Below are 18,913 nucleotides of genomic sequence, written 5' to 3'. Positions count from 1 at the left end.
TTGAAGTCAAGTCTGTTTATTGTTCGTTTTCGTTTATTTATTGCTTCTTTTTTTGTGTGTGCTATTCATACCATTATATATTGCCTGAATAACTACTGGAAATCGTGACTGACGAAAATAAATTAGCTGGTGTCAGTTTTTGTGGAATTTATTAAAAAAAAAAATTTGTTCAAAGATATATCCAAATAAATGCAGTAGGTTGGATTGGTTTAATACAAAATATCAAATACATCGCCAAGACAGGTTAATTAAAATTAATTATATGATAGTGTTTTTGTTTTACAGTTTTTACATTTTTTCTCGCAAATAACTGACATTTTATTGTCACATATAATCGGGATGTATCTTTTTTTTTTTAAATCAATGTATTTCACCAAAATATTCACACACAGCAACATTGCACACACAAGGCAAGTTTCTAGATGTTAAAATGCAGCTTTACTGATAAAGAAAGTATAGATAATTTATTGTTTTTTACAAATAAGTTAATGTTTTGTCTTTTTTTACGGTTTTGAACCCATTTTCCCTACAGCTCGCGAACGCAGCATTTTTCTTCGTGTAGCGCTACGGGTTGAGCAATAGGGGGCTCTGTTGTGCAACTGAATCACTCGACCTTTGACCTCTCGTGGTTAATAATGTGGCGTCAGGGGAGCAGCGATGTAGTGCAGATCGAAGTGTTCAAGTAGTTTAAAAAAAAAGATCACTTTTCCCTGAACCTTGTGGATGGTTTCACTCCTGCACATGCCTTGTAAGAACTCTAGGGCCTCTCAGTCTTGGTCATGTGACTTTTTATTTAAAAATTAAAATGTAACACTTGTTACATGGAGTGAATCAACGACACACTATTGTCTTCCAACGGCTTCGTTTTTCACCTTGCGCGCTCCACCCTGTTGCCATCATGTGCAGGAAGTCGCTCTTCTGCTTTTGCTGGTCTGTGGTTTCTATCTGTCACACTCCCCTCTCTTTCCGCTCGCCCCAACACTCCGACTCTTCTCTCACTATAACCGTCATGCGTAAAAGGTAGATGTTCTTTTGGGGCGTCGGAGAAGATGAGAGTCATCAGTTTATAACCTATAAGACCGTTTAGTTTCTGGCCTGTTGGTAGTTTTTTTTTGGACGACACACCTGTCGCCGGGTGGAAATGCTCTGATTTCTCACCGGATTCTCACCGGAAGGCGTTTGTGTACAGCTTTCCTCCTGGATTACGTGTGGAGACTAGTGATGGGGAACGTCGGGGGCTCCGAGCAGGAGCCGGCCGAGGGCCAAGAGGGCCGGGGATCCGCCGGAGGAACGTCCGGAGGAACGACGAGCGAGAAGAAGCAGCAGCAGCCGGCGACCCCGAAACTGCCCATGCCTGAGGAACAGGAGCTGGAGGAGCGGTTCAGTGAAGTGCTGGTGAGTATCTGCTGGAGCCTCAAAATCTTTAAGAAAAAAACCCTCAAGGATTTTAGAAGAAACTTGAAGAAAAAAAATTGGTAAAATGCTGATGATACAATCTGTGTAATACAAGTGTTCAAATAATTCCAAATAATTGAGGATATCTATCTATAATATTCAGCGTATTTAAGTTGTGGTTCAGTGGAGCGTTCGCCGCTTCGAGGGGGAAGTTGAGCAACACATGCACGCGAGAGACGGCGAGGCCGGAAAAGCGACTGTTTCACCATCGAACAGGCTTATGTGACGAGTCTCACGCCTGAAACTAAAAACTTAAAGTTGCTCTAATCCTAACTGAAATGTTACAAAAAAAGACTTTAGAAGTGCAGGTATTTGAATAGACAAACCCACTGAGTGATGGCTCTCTTAGAATCTTTTTTTTTTTTTAGTAAAAAGTACTTTTTAATGTCTGATTTTTGGTTAAACACACTGTTGCATCATTACACGACTTTTCCAGAAGTATGACATCACTTCCTTAAAGGCAAACAATGGACAGTACATCTAATGGATCCATTTGGACTGTTGTTTAAACCCAACAACATGAACATGAAGTAAATTCCACTTTGAAGCCATGATGAATGAATCTAATTAAGAACATTTATGACTGATATATATATATATATATATTTAAGGTTAGTGATGTGTTGCTTGTATATACTAGTAAATAAAGTAAAATCAATTTGTAAATGAATAAGTCAATTAATCAAGATTTAAATATTATTATTCTAAACATTCACATTTAATTAAAACGTCGTCATAAACTACAACAAAAATAACATATATTGCAAAATATATACTGTGTATATATATATATACACTATTTAGGATTAGTGATGTGTTACTTGTATAAACAAGTAAATAATATTTAGTCTGTTTTATAAGTATTAACTTCCTTAATTTGTAAGTGAATTAAGTAAAATAATCAAGATTTAAATGTAATTATAAACACAAATATTTTATTAAAACGTAGTAATTTTCTATAACAAAAATACACGTATATTGAAAAATACAAATTTGATAGTTGGATATAAAAATCGGGATCTAAGAGCATAAATAAGAATGAGATAAGAATTTATAAAAAGTATTCTTCTCTATCTCTCTATTTAAGTTTCACAAATGAAACGGTGTAATGTGACTTATTAGAAAAATACTCTTAAAAGATTGATTAATTTAAATGTTAAATGAGTAAAAAACTTGAATATTTTTTAGAATAATTTGTTATTTGATATTTACTATTTAGTTTATCATCATCATGAAGATTGTGGTATAAAAAATATTTATTAAATTCTTTATGTGTCTTTAAATTGAACCACCTGTAAAGTGTATTTTAATATTAAAAGTTCAAGTATTTTCATGAATAAATATGAGTCTGTTTCTGTTTAAATATGTAACTTGTGCCAAAACGATGAAGCATGAATATTGCACGTTGACAAGAGTCCATTTTAGATGTAGTGTGATGATGCATGTGCACGGGTGACCTGCTGACCTCTCACCACACTCTCACCTCTCAGAGCCACATGAACCTTCCCCCGGACAAGATGCAGATCCTGAGTCAGTACGACAACGACAAGAAGTGGGAGCTGGTCTGCGATCAGGTGAGAGCTTCACACCCTCTGCTAGATCGTTCTTCTCGATTGTGGTGAAGTGTGGTGAAAAAAAAAAAAAAAAAAAAAAGTTTCTGTTTTGGTGGCTGAAAGATCGGTCGTCATGGAAACGCTGTCATGTTTACACAAACAAGTGAATCACTTCAAGTGACTCTTGTCGTCTCTCAGGAGCGATTCCAGGTGAAGAGTCCTCCGTCCACGTACCTGAGCAAGATCAGGAGCTTCTACCTGGATCAAGTCGGGGTTCCTCGTCGAGTGAGTTCCTCAAAAACTTCTCCTCAGTTTCGATTCCTTCAATTTTAACATTTTGTGCTGATTCAGCACAAGAGGAAAATCCAAGAAGCCACAAAAGCTCTGAAGGACTTGGAAATCTCACTGCGCACAAACCACATCGGGTGAGTGGCGGACTTTTATTATAGTTCTAGAGAGTCGTGCCAAATTGTCTTCACTTTTTTTTTTGTGACTTCCTGTCCTCAGTTGGGCCCAAGAGTTCCTCAACGAGCAGAATAAAGGTCTGGACGTGTTGGTGGAGTATTTGTCTCACGCCCAGAGCGACGCCTGGTCAGACTTTTTTTTTAAATTTTCATTCGCATTTTCATCCACAAAATGCACTTTCATGATCCAACTTTTCTTTTGACGTCTCTGGAACGTCCAGGTTTGATGTGGACACAACAGAAAATGGAGGCTCCTTGTCTCACAGAGGGAAACCTGCTCAGAAGTCGCTGGAAGACTTGACCAAGAGCCCCAACGGCTCGCATGGCGTGACCAAAGCTGCTCGGGCACTGACAGTGAGGTGAGACATGTTAATCACGTGTAAATCAGTGTCATCACACTCCTTTTTTAAAATGATTGAATTAAATCATTTCTATATTGGAAAGTTGAGGTAATTATACATTTTTTTAATCGAATATTTTTAAACTTAATGTTTTTTACACATAGAGTTTGATGTTTTTATTCAAATCATTCATAAATAAATGTTTAACCAATTCTATTTTTTAAATTCAAAGCCTTTTAAATTCAATATAAAAATGTGCACTTTTGTTTCAGGAAATGAAAACATTTCCACTAAGAAAAATTCGAAAAGTTAAACAAATTTATAAACTCTGAAACAAAATAAAAAATTCTAAAACAAATTTGCAAATATTGATACAAATTGAAAAACTCCGAAACAAAATGACAAATTTTGAAAGAAATGTACAAACTGTGAAACAAATTTTTAAATTCTGAAAAACATTTACAAATATGAAAAATTTTGACAACCTCAGAAAGACATTTACAAATTCTGAAACATTGTATAGTGTTCTGAAACAAATTGAATAATAATGTTATAAAATAACAATATTAAGCTTATATTGTTTTGAGTTGGCTTTTAAGGATTCTCCACTAACATAAAAATGAATGTTAATTTATTCTTCTGTTAATCTAAAAATCCAAGGAATGAAAATTCACAGAAATATATGTCAATCAAAAAAACAAAACAAAACAAAAATATTTATAAACGGGCAAATCTTTGACTTAATTTTCCTTTTTTACTTTAAACAGACGAGGGTTGTACTTGCGATCACTGGTGTCAGACACAGTGTGTAATTAAAAATCAAATTCAATTTTTTGTATTTTATTATTGGTTTTGTTATATTGATTTATATGTATTAATTTAATAAAATATGCCAATAGGTTCAAACTAATGTGTTGTTTTGTCCTTAAATAAATTAAAAAAAAAACTTGCTTTTCTATGTCTTTGATTCATGATTTTCGTTATGTAAAAATACATTTTTTTTTCTAAATCATTTCTATGCTCAACAGAATCAGCTCGACGTTGGGAAACAAGATGCACAGGAGGATTCCTTCTGTCCAGAGAGACGACATCCATGTGTGCATCATGTGTCTGCGAGCCATCATGAACTACCAGGTACTTTTGTACACGTGACTTCACATGTACTTTGTCAGGTTCTCATAGTCGTGAGGATGTTTCGTTGTTTTCGTTATTTTAGTGGTCAGCAGGTGGCGCACTCATTTAAAAAAATCATGACAATTTTCCCCCCCAAAAAATTACAAACCTTAATAACTTATTTATAATTTACTTAATTCAGGAAACGCATTAATAAACTCTGAAACAAATTTAAAAGCTTAAACAAAATGACAAATTAACAAACTGAAACAAAATTTACAAACGCGGAAACAAAAGTAAAAATTTTGAAACCCATTTAAAAATTCTAAAACAAAATTACAATGTCTGAAAACCACTATGAAACACACTTACAAATTCTAAAACAAATTTGCAAATATTGATACAAATTGACATTTTTCTGAAACAAATTTGCAATTTCCTACACAAATTAACAAACTCTGAAACAAATTTACCTCAAAAAGACATTTACAACTTCAGAAACAAATGTATAGTGTTCTGAAACAAATTGAAAACTCCTGAAACAAATCTACAAACTCTAAACCACATTTATGTCTTATCTCTGTGAATTTGTTTCAGAAATTGTTTTAAACTCTGAAACAAATTCACAAACTCTGACCTGTTGGTTCCAGGAAATTCTATTGTATATGTGTCATAGTTTTTTCATTTGTTTTAGTCAATTGTATATTCGTTTCGCAAAATTGTAATTTGTTTCCAGAGTTTGAAAATTGTACGCTTCTTGCACGCTGTTAAAGACATCTGTTCAAAGAAATATACTATAGAGCACAGAGTGCCATCTAGTGGATAAATAATGACAATACTAGATCAGCCCATCACTAATTATAGCCTCAACAATTCAAAACATGTCAATCAATCAAATATAATAAACAAATAAAAATATTTCCTGTGTGATCAATGAAATACAAAAAAAAAAAAGTGTAGTAATTATTCTGATAAATTAAAAGTAATACAAAAAACAAGATGGAAGATTCTACAATGTGCATATTTAAGGGTTGGCTCTAGTTTTCAACTGTAAATAAAAGCAATTTATCAAACGAAATCCGATGCAAAAGTGATGTTTTATCAAGTTAACTCTCCTTCCTTCAGTCAGGATTCAACCAGGTGATGAACCATCCTCGCTGTGTGAACGAGATCACACTCAGTCTCAACTGCAAGAACCCCAGGTGAGTGTGTGAGTTAGTGAATGTGTGTGTGTGTGTGTGTCTCACCTCTTGCGGTGCTTCACAGAACCAAGGCTCTGGTGTTGGAACTGCTGGCTGCTGTGTGTCTGGTCAGAGGTGGACACGACATCATTCTCTCAGCGTTTGACAACTTCAAAGAGGTTTGTATCACTCTTTTATCTTTTTCTTCCTCATCATCTCACCATCAATACTCCTTCCTTTACCTGCACTTTCCGCGGGAGCAGTGATAAAATATGCACCACTAGGTGTCAGTGTTTCACCATGTAGTGGGTTCGGGTCGTGACCTATAGTATTTATAAATACCCTTTTTTTTTTTTACTGTAATACTTTTATGAATTGTTATAGTTGTATCTATTACCAGTTATTGATTTTTTAATTTTAAGGGAATTTCAAGGTAATTAATAAAAATATTATGAGCTTCAAAAATTTCAATTTTAAATGTTATTGTTATTTATCAAAAGGGAAAGTGTAAAGATATGAAATAAGTTATGATTGTAATAATGCAATACACGTTATACTTTTCTAATATTGTTAATTTCTCTTTTTTCTTTACATGTGTCCCTTTTTTAAGTACTTGTTCATCAGAATAAATAATCATCTCTTTTGTTTTGTATTTATTTAAAAAAAATAAATGAAATGCATTAAATAAAATAAGAGCCACTTTTCATTAATGGTCGAATCCATTAGACATCATTAACTGTGTAATTATTGTCTTAATGTAAAATAGTTACGTAAATGTGAATAATTAAAAAATAAATTGAATTTATTCAATAAATCCATAACAAACGTGATTGTTTGTTGATCAAATCTGTGAGATTCAACCACTCTTTTTCTACCATGTGCATCTTTTTTTATTCCAGGCGAGCAAAGAGAAGAATCGTTTCGAGAAGTTAATGGAGTATTTCATCTACGATGACAGCAACATCGACTTCATGGTGAGCGAACGGACAAGGATAAAAAAAAAAAAAAACAAGTTGGAAAGAAAAAACTAAAGATTACACCACGATTATTGTGCAGGTGGCCTGCATGCAGTTCATCAACATCGTGGTGCATTCGGTGGAGAACATGAACTTCCGCGTCCATCTTCAATATGAATTCACTCACCTGGACTTAGACAAGTTTCTGGAGGTAAGTACACGTTCAGGAAAAACGTCTTTGTTTTGTCTTTTATTCAAACGTAAATGAGAAAATAACTTGAAAAATTAGATACAATAGCATCCTATTTGTTTATATATATATATATATATATATATATATATATATATAAAAATATATAAAAATATATAAAAATAAATAAATAAATATATATATATATATATATATAAATTTCAAATCTAAATATATAACTTTTTGTTTTAGGACTTGGTTTTTCTTTTCTGTGTCAAAAAATAAATAAATATATATATTTATTTATTTATTTTTTGACACAGAAAAGAAAAACCAAGTCCTAAAACAAAAAGTTATATATTTAGATTTGAAATTTAAATGTTTTTTTTTCGTCTTTTTGATTTTAACACAAGATGGAAGAATTTGTAATTATAATCTACTTAATACAAACTGGGCAAATTGTGACCTGGGGTCCACTTACAGGCCGGTTGACGCTATTTATGCGGCCCTTAGTATTTTTACATTATATAAATTATCTTTAATTTATATTTAAATAAATATAATTTATTAGAAACAATTCAGTATGATACAATAAAAACACAACTTCTTACTTCAATATATTTTTTCAATTTCACAATTTGAGGGTTGTTGTTTTTATTTGGTTTATCTTTGTTATATCAACTTAATAACTACCAGAAGTTGTCTTGATATGACGCCGGTCAGAACCAGAACCTCGTCACATTACTATTATAAAAATAAATCTTAAAGTATTTCACTGAATAAATACTTCTTTCATCAACTGTGAAAAGATGATTTTGATATAATTAAAATGTGTGTGTTTTTTCAGAGTTTAAAGCAGACGGAGAGCGAGAAGTTGCAGATTCAAATCCAGGCTTACTTGGACAATGTTCTAGACGTGGGCGCTCTTCTTGAGGAGGTTGAGAACCGAGGGGGGGTGCTGGAGCATGTGGACCACCTGCAGGAGAACAACATCCAGGTCCGCCGAAAATCACTCGGCGTTAATATTCAGTTTGTTTTTTTAAAACTGTTTTTTATTCATGTCTTAGTTGAGCACTGAGATGCAGGAACTTGAGAAGCAGATGACGGAGAAAATAACCGAACTGGAAAATCAGCTGATTCATGCCACGAAAGAGACTGAGCTTCTAAAAGTAGGAATTCATCTCCATGTGTCTTGATCCGTCCGATTTCTAACTTGCCTCCGGTGCTCGCAGGAGAGTCTGATGGAGTCGATCTCTAAGGTCAGCGCTCTGCAGCAGCGGGAGCGGGAGAAGGAGCTGGACTTGGAGAGGGAAAAGGACCGGGAGCGCCTCAGCAGCGTGGCCTCTCAGGCCGCGTCCGAGCTGGAGCAAAAGGTCCATGAGCTCCACGAGAAGGGGCTGATAAGACTTGGTCGCACGGCTTCTGGGTCTCTGGACATACAGGTCGTGCCGGTCCAAGTCCAAGTGCCCGCTGCTGCTTTAGAGGCTCACTCTGGTGCCAGCGTTCCTTCTGCTCTTGCTCCACCGCCCAGTGGAAGTCCTGAGCAGACTGCCATCCCTCCGCCACCTCCGCCTCTCCCTGCAGGTTGTGGTGCGCCCCCTCCTCCCGCACTTCCTGCTTCACACCAGATTGGAGATGGGCCGCCACCTCCCCCTCCACTACCAGGTTCTGGACCACCACCTCCACCTCCACTACCAGGTTCTGGACCCCCACCTCCTCCTCCACCACCAGGTTCCGGGCCCCCACCTCCACCTCCACCACCAGGTTCTGGACCTCCATGCCCGCCCCCTCCACCTGGTGGTGGACCACCACCTCCCCCTGGTTCAGTACCACCACCACCCACTGGAGGTGCAAGCGCTCTTACTGGTAAGACATTTTCTAAATGTCCTTCTTTACCCGACATTCCAATAAAAAACGTATTGTCATTCATCTGACAATGTGTTTTTCTTAGGCCTAAAGAACAAAAAGTCCATCAAAACAAAGTTCAGGATGCCTTTGCTAAACTGGCAGCCGTTGAAGCCCAATCAGGTGACTGGCACCGTTTTCAATGAGCTGGATGACGAGCAAGTTTTGGGGGTAAGTTAGTTTTACTTGGATGTTATGAGGTAGTGCTGGGTCTCCAATGTACTTTACCAGGGGTGAAACAATGTGGTGATACTGGGTGATTGTTGCACTGTTGGCAAAAGTACTTGCTTTCTTAGTGCAGTAATGAAACGTGTCTTTGTCTTATGGACCATCTATGGTGATACAGTACCATGAGAAAGAAGTGCCGTCCATACCCACTGAGCAATTGCTGAAAATTTGTATTAATATTAAAGAGGATACGACTCTTGGCGTCACTAAAATTGGACACCCGGTTCCTGCACAAGTGTATCTTTACAAGTGGCCTTTTTACAAAATTTGGTTCCAGGGCTCGTTGCACTCTTGAAATACTCTCATCTTTGTAGTGTTTTCTGTAGGAGTAGGATCTTCGTTTTTGATGACCCTATGACCCACACATTTTACTTGCAAGTGAGAAAGAAGAACACAGAGTTTACCTGTCTTAATCCTTTCTGAAGCACAGAGCTGTTAGTTCACTGATATATCTTTGGCACATTTCACAAGCCTAACCTGAAGGTGTGTATTTTGGAGAGCCAAACAAAGGAGTATTGACACCTGTCACTTTCTTTGGACTGTGTAGGAACTAAACATGGAGCTGTTTGAGGAAAAGTTCAAGACCAAAGCTCAGGGAAATTCCAAAAATATACTCGACAATAAAACAAAGAAATCTCAGAAAGCTCCAAGCAAGACGTCGTTGATCGATTGCAACAAGGCCAAGAATCTTGCCATCACGCTGCGAAAGGGCGGAATCGACCCCAGTAACATCTGCAACGCCATCGAAAGGTTTGTTTGGTTCCTGATCTCTTTTTGAATTATCTTGCTTGACACCAGGTGTATTTAATGTTCAGGACTTTCTTGCAGATATGACCAAAAGTCAATTTCGATTGACCTCCTGGAGCTCCTGGAGCCTTTCATCCCGACAGACTTTGAGATGAAGCTGCTGAATAACTACGAGAAGGATGGACGTCCTCTGGAGGACCTGACGGACGAAGATCAGTTCATCATGCGATTCGGGAAAATCCCTCGTCTCAGGCAGAGGATGAACACCCTCACCTTCATGGGGAACTTCCCGGAGTCGGTCAAGCGGCTGCAGCCGGTGAGATTTGTGACCGTCGCAGCGTCGAATATTATCCGACCTCCTGACTTTGATGGTTTCATCCACAGCAACTGAACTGCATCATTGCTGCGTCCAAGTCCATCAAGTCTTCAACCAAGCTCAAGAAAATATTGGAGGTAAAGTAGTTAAATGTGGAGATCTTTGACAAACGTCTTCTTTAGATTGTAAAGATCTCTGTACTCACAGACAGTCCTGACTTAAATGACACATCAAGTGAATCCAATTTTTACAATAGGCCTGGCCTAGAAGCTTGGCCAGCACCCTCTGGCATAATCTATCGTCTAAAGGCTGATGCTTGGGACCCTTCTTCGCCCAGAAAGTCACTTTTTTTTGCCTTGGTTGACCCTACATTACTGTGCATCAGCCTGTCCAAGTATTGGTTCCTAAACTTCACCATGCCAGCCACCCACCCCCAAAAACACTATTAGCCCATGGCCGGGGGACACCCTTGCAAAACATAGAAAATCCTTAAAATATACAAATAACATCAACTTTTGTGTTTTCCCTTACTTTTATTCAATTTTCAAAATGTATTATTGGTTAAGCATTTTGGGGCAATCTTGGTTGTTTTCCTGTTTGGCTCTAAAGCCATACTTGATGAATGCTGCCTCATATTTTGGAATTTTCGATGACGATGACATTATTTTTTCTTGTCAAAAAAACTGTACTTATTCATGTTAACTAGTTAACTACAAGCTAATTTGTAACGGGTACAAACAGCCAGGTTGACGCAGAATGTGACATCATCACAGGTTAACCCTTGTATTGTCTCTGGGTCTTTCAGGCCTCCGGGTCACCATGACCCAGAGATAACACAAGGGTTAGGTACAATCTGGAAACTGAAATATCAAGGCAGTTTTCGTGTTGCATGTTCAGGGGAAATGATTTTAAATGTTTTATATTATTTAATGATTTATCAAATTCCATTCTTCCCTTCAATTTTCTGACGCCTCCCTAGCGCCCCCTGGCGGCCACCACTTAGAAAACCACCAGTAGATCATGCTTTCCATCACACAGGTGTTTTTTCTACATATGTTAGACACTCTCAGAGAGTTCTAGAACCTGTTCCAGAGAAAGACCATTATCTGAAAGCTTGCGTAACATTGTGTCTCCTCAGATCGTTCTGGCCTTTGGGAACTACATGAACAGCAGCAAACGAGGGTCGGCTTATGGTTTTCGCCTGCAGAGTTTGGATCTTGTACGTTTTTTATTTCCGTCCTTTACTTTGCATTTTGGAGAAATTAACTGTTTTTGCTTCAGTTGCTGGAAACCAAGTCGACGGATCGCTCGCAGACGCTGCTCCACTTCATCACCACCATCATCAAGGAGAAATACGCCGACCTGGCCAACTTCCACACGGAGCTGCACTTTGTAGACAAAGCAGCAGTTGGTACGTTAGTAAACGTTTGCTCCGAGTCTAGAGATGTAGTTAAAAAAAAAAACCTTCTGAATCTGTCAGTGTCCCTGGATGGAATCCTGCAAGACATCCGCTTGTTAGAGCGCGGCATGGATATGACTAGAAAGGAGCTGGCGCAGGACGACAACGTGGTACTGAAGGAATTCATCAGCATCCACAGCGAGTCGCTGGAGTCTCTGATTAAAGACAGCAAGACAGCGCAGGTTTGTTTCCACGAGGGAGACGCCGTGTAAACAGCGTGTCGGACTCGCACCTGTCACTTTTTTTTTACAAATCTCTTGTAGGAGGCGTACGGCTCCGTGGTGGAGTATTTTGGAGAGAACCCAAAGACGACGCAGCCCGCCATGTTCTTCCCGCTGTTTGTTCGCTTCATAAAGGCATATAAGGTGAAGAGTAATCTTGAGGAACATTTGTACGAGGCGGAGGAAGTGACTGGGTTTATTTACAGAAAGCAGAGCAAGACATCGAGCAGCAGCAGAAGAAGATGGAGAGCGAGATGAACGAAGAAAAGGACTCTCCTTCGCCCAGGAAAGCTCAGAAGGTGAATGCAATGATGGCTGTCCAGCAAATGCATATCGAGGGTGGAAATGAGCGACAGTTGGCGAGATCAATTCACTGAGAGGGAGTGAGACAGAGAGAAGGATGCAAGTAGAGTGAATAGCAGGGGAGGGAAAATGCACCTCATTATAGGCTGTTGTAAGGGGCCATCAAAAAAAAGGGAACGCTAAAAGGAGCAGAAAAACTTTAATGAAAACAGAAGAAAGAGGATATTATAAAACAAATGTAAGATGTAATTTGATTGTGTATTATGTCATTTTCCCACTCATTTTGTTTAATTCATTTAAAGATCCTTGAGAAAGAGACCAATTTTTATATTTTATAGATTTTGTAACCACAACAAAAAACAACAAAATAAAAAAGATGAAATTTAGATCTGCCATGACGTCATAAAATGAAGCAAAGTAGTTGTATTGTCGTGGAGTCATTTATTTATAATACACTTCATTTAGAAATGTATTTACAAAAACATTCAACAAATCAGTACACAAATACAATCGAAAAAATGCATACAAAACATGTAAAAAGACAGCTTTTTTTGGCTATTTATTTGTGATCATTTTTATAGTTTGACAGTGACCTCATGAGGGCCACAGAAATACAGTCAAGTCCCGCATTCGGCCCCTAGGCTGCACATTGCCTGAAAATGGTGTAACAATAGGAAATTAAGTCTAAGAAGGGATTTGTATTACACTTCAAAGGTTGGTTGGAGAGCGTCGTTTCACATTTTCGAGTGTAGAAAGACCACTCGGTTGCTTTCTCTTTCCAAACCACTCTTTAAAAAATGTTTTTTATAGTAAAACATGTGCTTAAATCCCGTACAATAAACGTTGGACAAGAGGCTATTACTAAGTAAAACCATGCCATTGTACTCATAAAAGGGTAAATAAGCATGAATGAATTTTATTAAAAATATTTTTCATCTTAACGCATGTGTCATTTCAGAGTCCTATGACGCCCAAAATGCCACAGATGGATCTGATAGCGGAGCTGAAGAAGAGGCAGGTGAAGCCGCAGGTGCGCGAGGGCAAAGATGGCGCACTGGAGGACATCATTACCGGTGAGTAGATATCAAGCCTTAAATGAAAGTAAGTGTCGTATATTTACCTTCAGTCGTCTCCTCAGATCTGAGGAACACTCCGTTCAGACGAGCAGATGGACGAAGACCCCCTCAGCGACCGGACACTTGAGTCACCTCCTTTCTTTTAACCTTAAAAAAAACAACTCCAGGAGCGGAACTTTAAAATATACTGTATATAACTTTGACGATACTCAACTGTTTTCTAACATTTTGTGTGACTTTGACGTGTAAATAGAATTGAAATATTTGGTTTAATAATCTTTTTCCCTGCTGATAAAAAAAAGTGCCTCTCGGTTCTGTTTTGTGGCTGGAAAAATCAAATAAAACAACTTTTTAATCAACATATTGGAAGTGATTTTGTTGTTGTAACTAGTCGGTATTTAAAAATCAGAATATTCCCTTTTCTGCCTTTACAGTGGGAATTTTAAGTCAAAATTAAAGGTAAAATATGGAGAAATATGTTATGATAAAGAAACATACAAACACAATTGAATCAGGCATTCAATTTTTTTTGTCAGATTTATTTGGTATTTTTGCACAAATATATACATTTATATTATAGTTAAAAGGTTAAGTTTCACATTTTCGAGTGTAGGAAGACCACAAAGTTTGAGTGATCAAATCGGTCGAATTATACCTTTTTCGAGCCTTCAAAAAACAACATTTTACACATTTGGGCAACACTTTTTTGCGCTCACATGGTGCGTCTGATATCATACTTAAGTATTCCGACATTTTTTTCCATTTTCGGACACGTCGATTTTTGCCCATTTTTTAAAGTTTGAGTGAAAAAAATCGGTCGAAATATACCTTTTTTCGAGCCTTCAAAAAACAACATTTTAAGCATTTAGGCAACTTTTTTTGCGCTCACATGGTGCGTCTGATATCATACTTAAGTATTCCCACATTTTTTTCCATTTTCGGACACGTCGATTTTTGCCCATTTTTTAAAGTTTGAGTGAAAAAAATCGGTCGAAATATACCTTTTTTCGAGCCTTCAAAAAACAACATTTTAAGCATTTAGGCAACTTTTTTTGCGCTCACATGGTGCGTCTGATATCATACTTAAGTATTCCCACATTTTTTTCCATTTTCGGACACGTCGATTTTTGCCCATTTTTTAAAGTTTGAGTGAAAAAAATCGGTCGAAATATACCTTTTTTAGAGCCTTCAAAAAACAACATTTTAAGCATTTAGGCAACTTTTTTTTGCGCTCACATGGTGCGTCTGATATCATACTTAAGTATTCCGACATTTTTTTCCATTTTCGGACACGTCGATTTTTGCCCATTTTTTAAAGTTTGAGTGAAAAAAATCGGTCGAAATATACCTTTTTTAGAGCCTTCAAAAAACAACATTTTAAGCATTTAGGCAACTTTTTTTTGCGCTCACATGGTGCGTCTGATATCATACTTAAGTATTCCGTCATTTTTTTCCATTTTCGGACACGTCGATTTTTGCCCATTTTTTAAAGTTTGAGTGAAAAAAATCGGTCGAAATATACCTTTTTTCGAGCCTTCAAAAAACAACATTTTAAGCATTTAGGCAACTTTTTTTTGCGCTCACATGGTGCGTCTGATATCATACTTAAGTATTCCCACATTTTTTTCCATTTTCGGACACGTCGATTTTTGCCCATTTTTTAAAGTTTGAGTGAAAAAAATCGGTCGAAATATACCTTTTTTAGAGCCTTCAAAAAACAACATTTTAAGCATTTAGGCAACTTTTTTTTGCGCTCACATGGTGCGTCTGATATCATACTTAAGTATTCCGACATTTTTTTCCATTTTCGGACACGTCGATTTTTGCCCATTTTTTAAAGTTTGAGTGAAAAAAATCGGTCAAAATATACCTTTTTTAGAGCCTTCAAAAAACAACATTTTAAGCATTTAGGCAACTTTTTTTTGCGCTCACATGGTGCGTCTGATATCATACTTAAGTATTCCGACATTTTTTTCCATTTTCGGAAACGTCGATTTTTGCCCATTTTTTAAAGTTTGAGTGAAAAAAATCGGTCGAAATATACCTTTTTTCGAGCCTTCAAAAAACAACATTTTAAGCATTTAGGCAACTTTTTTCTGCGCTCACATGGTGCGTCTGATATCATACTTAAGTATTCCGACATTTTTTTCCATTTTCGGAAACGTCGATTTTTGCCCATTTTTTAAAGTTTGAGTGAAAAAAATTGGTCGAAATATACCTTTTTTCGAGCCTTCAAAAAACAACATTTTAAGCATTTAGGCAACTTTTTTCTGCGCTCACATGGTGCGTCTGATATCATACTTAAGTATTCCGACATTTTTTTCCATTTTCGGAAACGTCGATTTTTGCCCATTTTTTAAAGTTTGAGTGAAAAAAATCGGTCGAAATATACCTTTTTTCGAGCCTTCAAAAAACAACATTTTAAGCATTTAGACAACTTTTTTTTGCGCTCACATGGTGCGTCTGATATCATACTTAAGTATTCCGACATTTTTTTCCATTTTCGGAAACGTCGATTTTTGCCCATTTTTTAAAGTTTGAGTGAAAAAAATCGGTGGAAATATACCTTTTTTCGAGCCTTCAAAAAAAAACATTTTAAGCATTTAGGCAACTTTTTTCTGCGCTCACATGGTGCTTCTGATATCATACTTAAGTATTCCCACATTTTTTTCCATTTTCGGACACGTCGATTTTTGCCCATTTTTTAAAGTTTGAGTGAAAAAAATCGGTCGAAATATACCTTTTTTAGAGCCTTCAAAAAACAACATTTTAAGCATTCAGGCAACTTTTTTTTGCGCTCACATGGTGCGTCTGATATCATACTTAAGTATTCCGACATTTTTTTCCATTTTCGGAAACGTCGATTTTTGCCCATTTTTTAAAGTTTGAGTGAAAAAAATCGGTCGAAATATACCTTTTTTCGAGCCTTCAAAAAACAACATTTTAAGCATTTAGGCAACTTTTTTCTGCGCTCACATGGTGCGTCTGATATCATACTTAAGTATTGCGACATTTTTTTCCATTTTCGGAAACGTCGATTTTTGCCCATTTTTAAAAGTTTGAGTGAAAAAAATCGGTCGAAATATACCTTTTTTCGAGCCTTCAAAAAACAACATTTTAAGCATTTAGGCAACTTTTTTCTGCGCTCACATGGTGTGTCTGATATCATACTTAAGTATTCCGACATTTTTTTCCATTTTCGGAAACGTCGATTTTTGCCCATTTTTTAAAGTTTGAGTGAAAAAAATCGGTCGAAATATACCTTTTTTCGAGCCTTCAAAAAACAACATTTTAAGCATTTAGGCAACTTTTTTCTGCGCTCACATGGTGCGTCTGATATCATACTTAAGTATTCCGACATTTTTTTCCATTTTCGGAAACGTCGATTTTTGCCCATTTTTTAAAGTTTGAGTGAAAAAAATCGGTCGAAATATACCTTTTTTCGAGCCTTCAAAAAACAACATTTTAAGCATTTAGACAACTTTTTTTTGCGCTCACATGGTGCGTCTGATATCATACTTAAGTATTCCGACATTTTTTTCCATTTTCGGAAACGTCGATTTTTGCCCATTTTTTAAAGTTTGAGTGAAAAAAATCGGTCGAAATATACCTTTTTTCGAGCCTTCAAAAAACAACATTTTAAGCATTTAGGCAACTTTTTTTTGCGCTCACATGGTGCGTCTGATATCATACTTAAGTATTCCGACATTTTTTTCCATTTTCGGAAACGTCGATTTTTGCCCATTTTTTAAAGTTTGAGTGAAAAAAATCGGTCGAAATATACCTTTTTTCGAGCCTTCAAAAAACAACATTTTAAGCATTTAGGCAACTTTTTTCTGCGCTCACATGGTGCGTCTGATATCATACTTAAGTATTCCGACATTTTTTTCCATTTTCGGAAACGTCGATTTTTGCCCATTTTTTAAAGTTTGAGTGAAAAAAATCGGTCGAAATATACCTTTTTTCGAGCCTTCAAAAAACAACATTTTAAGCATTTAGACAACTTTTTTTTGCGCTCACATGGTGCGTCTGATATCATACTTAAGTATTCCGACATTTTTTTCCATTTTCGGAAACGTCGATTTTTGCCCATTTTTTAAAGTTTGAGTGAAAAAAATCGGTCGAAATATACCTTTTTTCGAGCCTTCAAAAAACAACATTTTAAGCATTTAGGCAACTTTTTTCTGCGCTCACATGGTGCTTCTGATATCATACTTAAGTATTCCGACATTTTTTTCCATTTTCGGAAACGTCGATTTTTGCCCATTATTTAAAGTTTGAGTGAAAAAAATCGGTCGAAATATACCTTTTTTCGAGCCTTCAAAAAACAACATTTTAAGCATTTAGGCAACTTTTTTCTGCGCTCACATGGTGCGTCTGATATCATACTTAAGTATTCCGACATTTTTTTCCATTTTCGGAAACGTCGATTTTTGCCCATTTTTTAAAGTTTGAGTGAAAAAAATCGGTCGAAATATACCTTTTTTAGAGCCTTCAAAAAACAACATTTTAAGCATTCAGGCAACTTTTTTTTGCGCTCACATGGTGCGTCTGATATCATACTTAAGTATTCCGACATTTTTTTCCATTTTCGGAAACGTCGATTTTTGCCCATTTTTTAAAGTTTGAGTGAAAAAAATCGGTCGAAATATACCTTTTTTCGAGCCTTCAAAAAACAACATTTTAAGCATTTAGGCAACTTTTTTCTGCGCTCACATGGTGCGTCTGATATCATACTTAAGTATTGCGACATTTTTTTCCATTTTCGGAAACGTCGATTTTTGCCCATTTTTTAAAGTTTGAGTGAAAAAAATCGGTCGAAATATACCTTTTTTCGAGCCTTCAAAAAACAACATTTTAAGCATTTAGGCAACTTTTTTTGCGCTCACATGGTGCGTCTGATATCATACTTAGGTATTCCGACATTTTTTTCCATTTTCGGAAACGTCGATTTTTGCCCATTTTTTAAAGTTTGAGTGAAAAAAATCGGTCGAAATATACCTTTTTTCGAGCCTTCAAAAAACAACATTTTAAGCATTTAGGCTACTTTTTTCTGCGCTCACATGGTGCGTCTGATATCATACTTAAGTATTGCGACATTTTTTTCCATTTTCGGAAACGTCGATTTTTGCCCATTTTTAAAAGTTTGAGTGAAAAAAATCGGTCGAAATATACCTTTTTTCGAGCCTTCAAAAAACAACATTTTAAGCATTTAGGCAACTTTTTTCTGCGCTCACATGGTGCGTCTGATATCATACTTAAGTATTCCGACATTTTTTTCCATTTTTGGAAACGTCGATTTTTGCCCATTTTTTAAAGTTTGAGTGAAAAAAATCGGTCGAAATATACCTTTTTTCGAGCCTTCAAAAAACAACATTTTAAGCATTTAGGCAACTTTTTTCTGC

The 18,913-nt window shown here is 36.5% G+C and overlaps 1 protein-coding gene across 1 annotated transcript; it reads left to right on the top strand.

Moving 5' to 3' along the window:
• Positions 1-973: 973 nt before the first annotated feature.
• On the top strand, positions 974-13,867 carry fmnl1a (formin-like 1a). Its single transcript, XM_087808461.1, has 25 exons — positions 974-1,395; positions 2,946-3,029; positions 3,207-3,293; positions 3,360-3,433; positions 3,516-3,599; positions 3,694-3,831; positions 4,842-4,947; positions 6,052-6,128; positions 6,193-6,286; positions 7,007-7,081; positions 7,164-7,274; positions 8,101-8,250; positions 8,321-8,422; positions 8,486-9,119; positions 9,205-9,329; positions 9,934-10,136; positions 10,215-10,449; positions 10,518-10,586; positions 11,588-11,668; positions 11,731-11,860; positions 11,930-12,090; positions 12,172-12,273; positions 12,336-12,428; positions 13,391-13,505; positions 13,571-13,867. Exons 1-25 carry the CDS (start codon positions 1,222-1,224, stop codon positions 13,633-13,635), a joined length of 3,369 nt encoding a protein of 1,122 aa, XP_087664587.1. The 5' UTR covers positions 974-1,221; the 3' UTR covers positions 13,636-13,867.
• Positions 13,868-18,913: the final 5,046 nt, after the last annotated feature.

This window comes from Callionymus lyra, chromosome 15 (assembly GCF_982586985.1).
Source record: "Callionymus lyra chromosome 15, fCalLyr1.hap1.1, whole genome shotgun sequence".
Taxonomy (NCBI): domain Eukaryota; kingdom Metazoa; phylum Chordata; class Actinopteri; order Syngnathiformes; family Callionymidae; genus Callionymus; species Callionymus lyra.
Note: the sequence above shows the minus strand (reverse complement) of the source record. Positions and strands in the feature narration are given on the sequence as shown.

Bases quoted from the DNA above. Each gene is read 5' to 3' on its own strand.
- fmnl1a (XM_087808461.1), top strand. From the start codon at position 1,222: ATGGGGAACGTCGGGGGCTCCGAGCAGGAGCCGGCCGAGGGCCAAGAG. The intron at 3,832-4,841 runs GTGAGACATGTT...TATGCTCAACAG, and splicing joins GCTCGGGCACTGACAGTGAG to AATCAGCTCGACGTTGGGAA. The intron at 8,423-8,485 runs GTAGGAATTCAT...CGGTGCTCGCAG, and splicing joins AAGAGACTGAGCTTCTAAAA to GAGAGTCTGATGGAGTCGAT.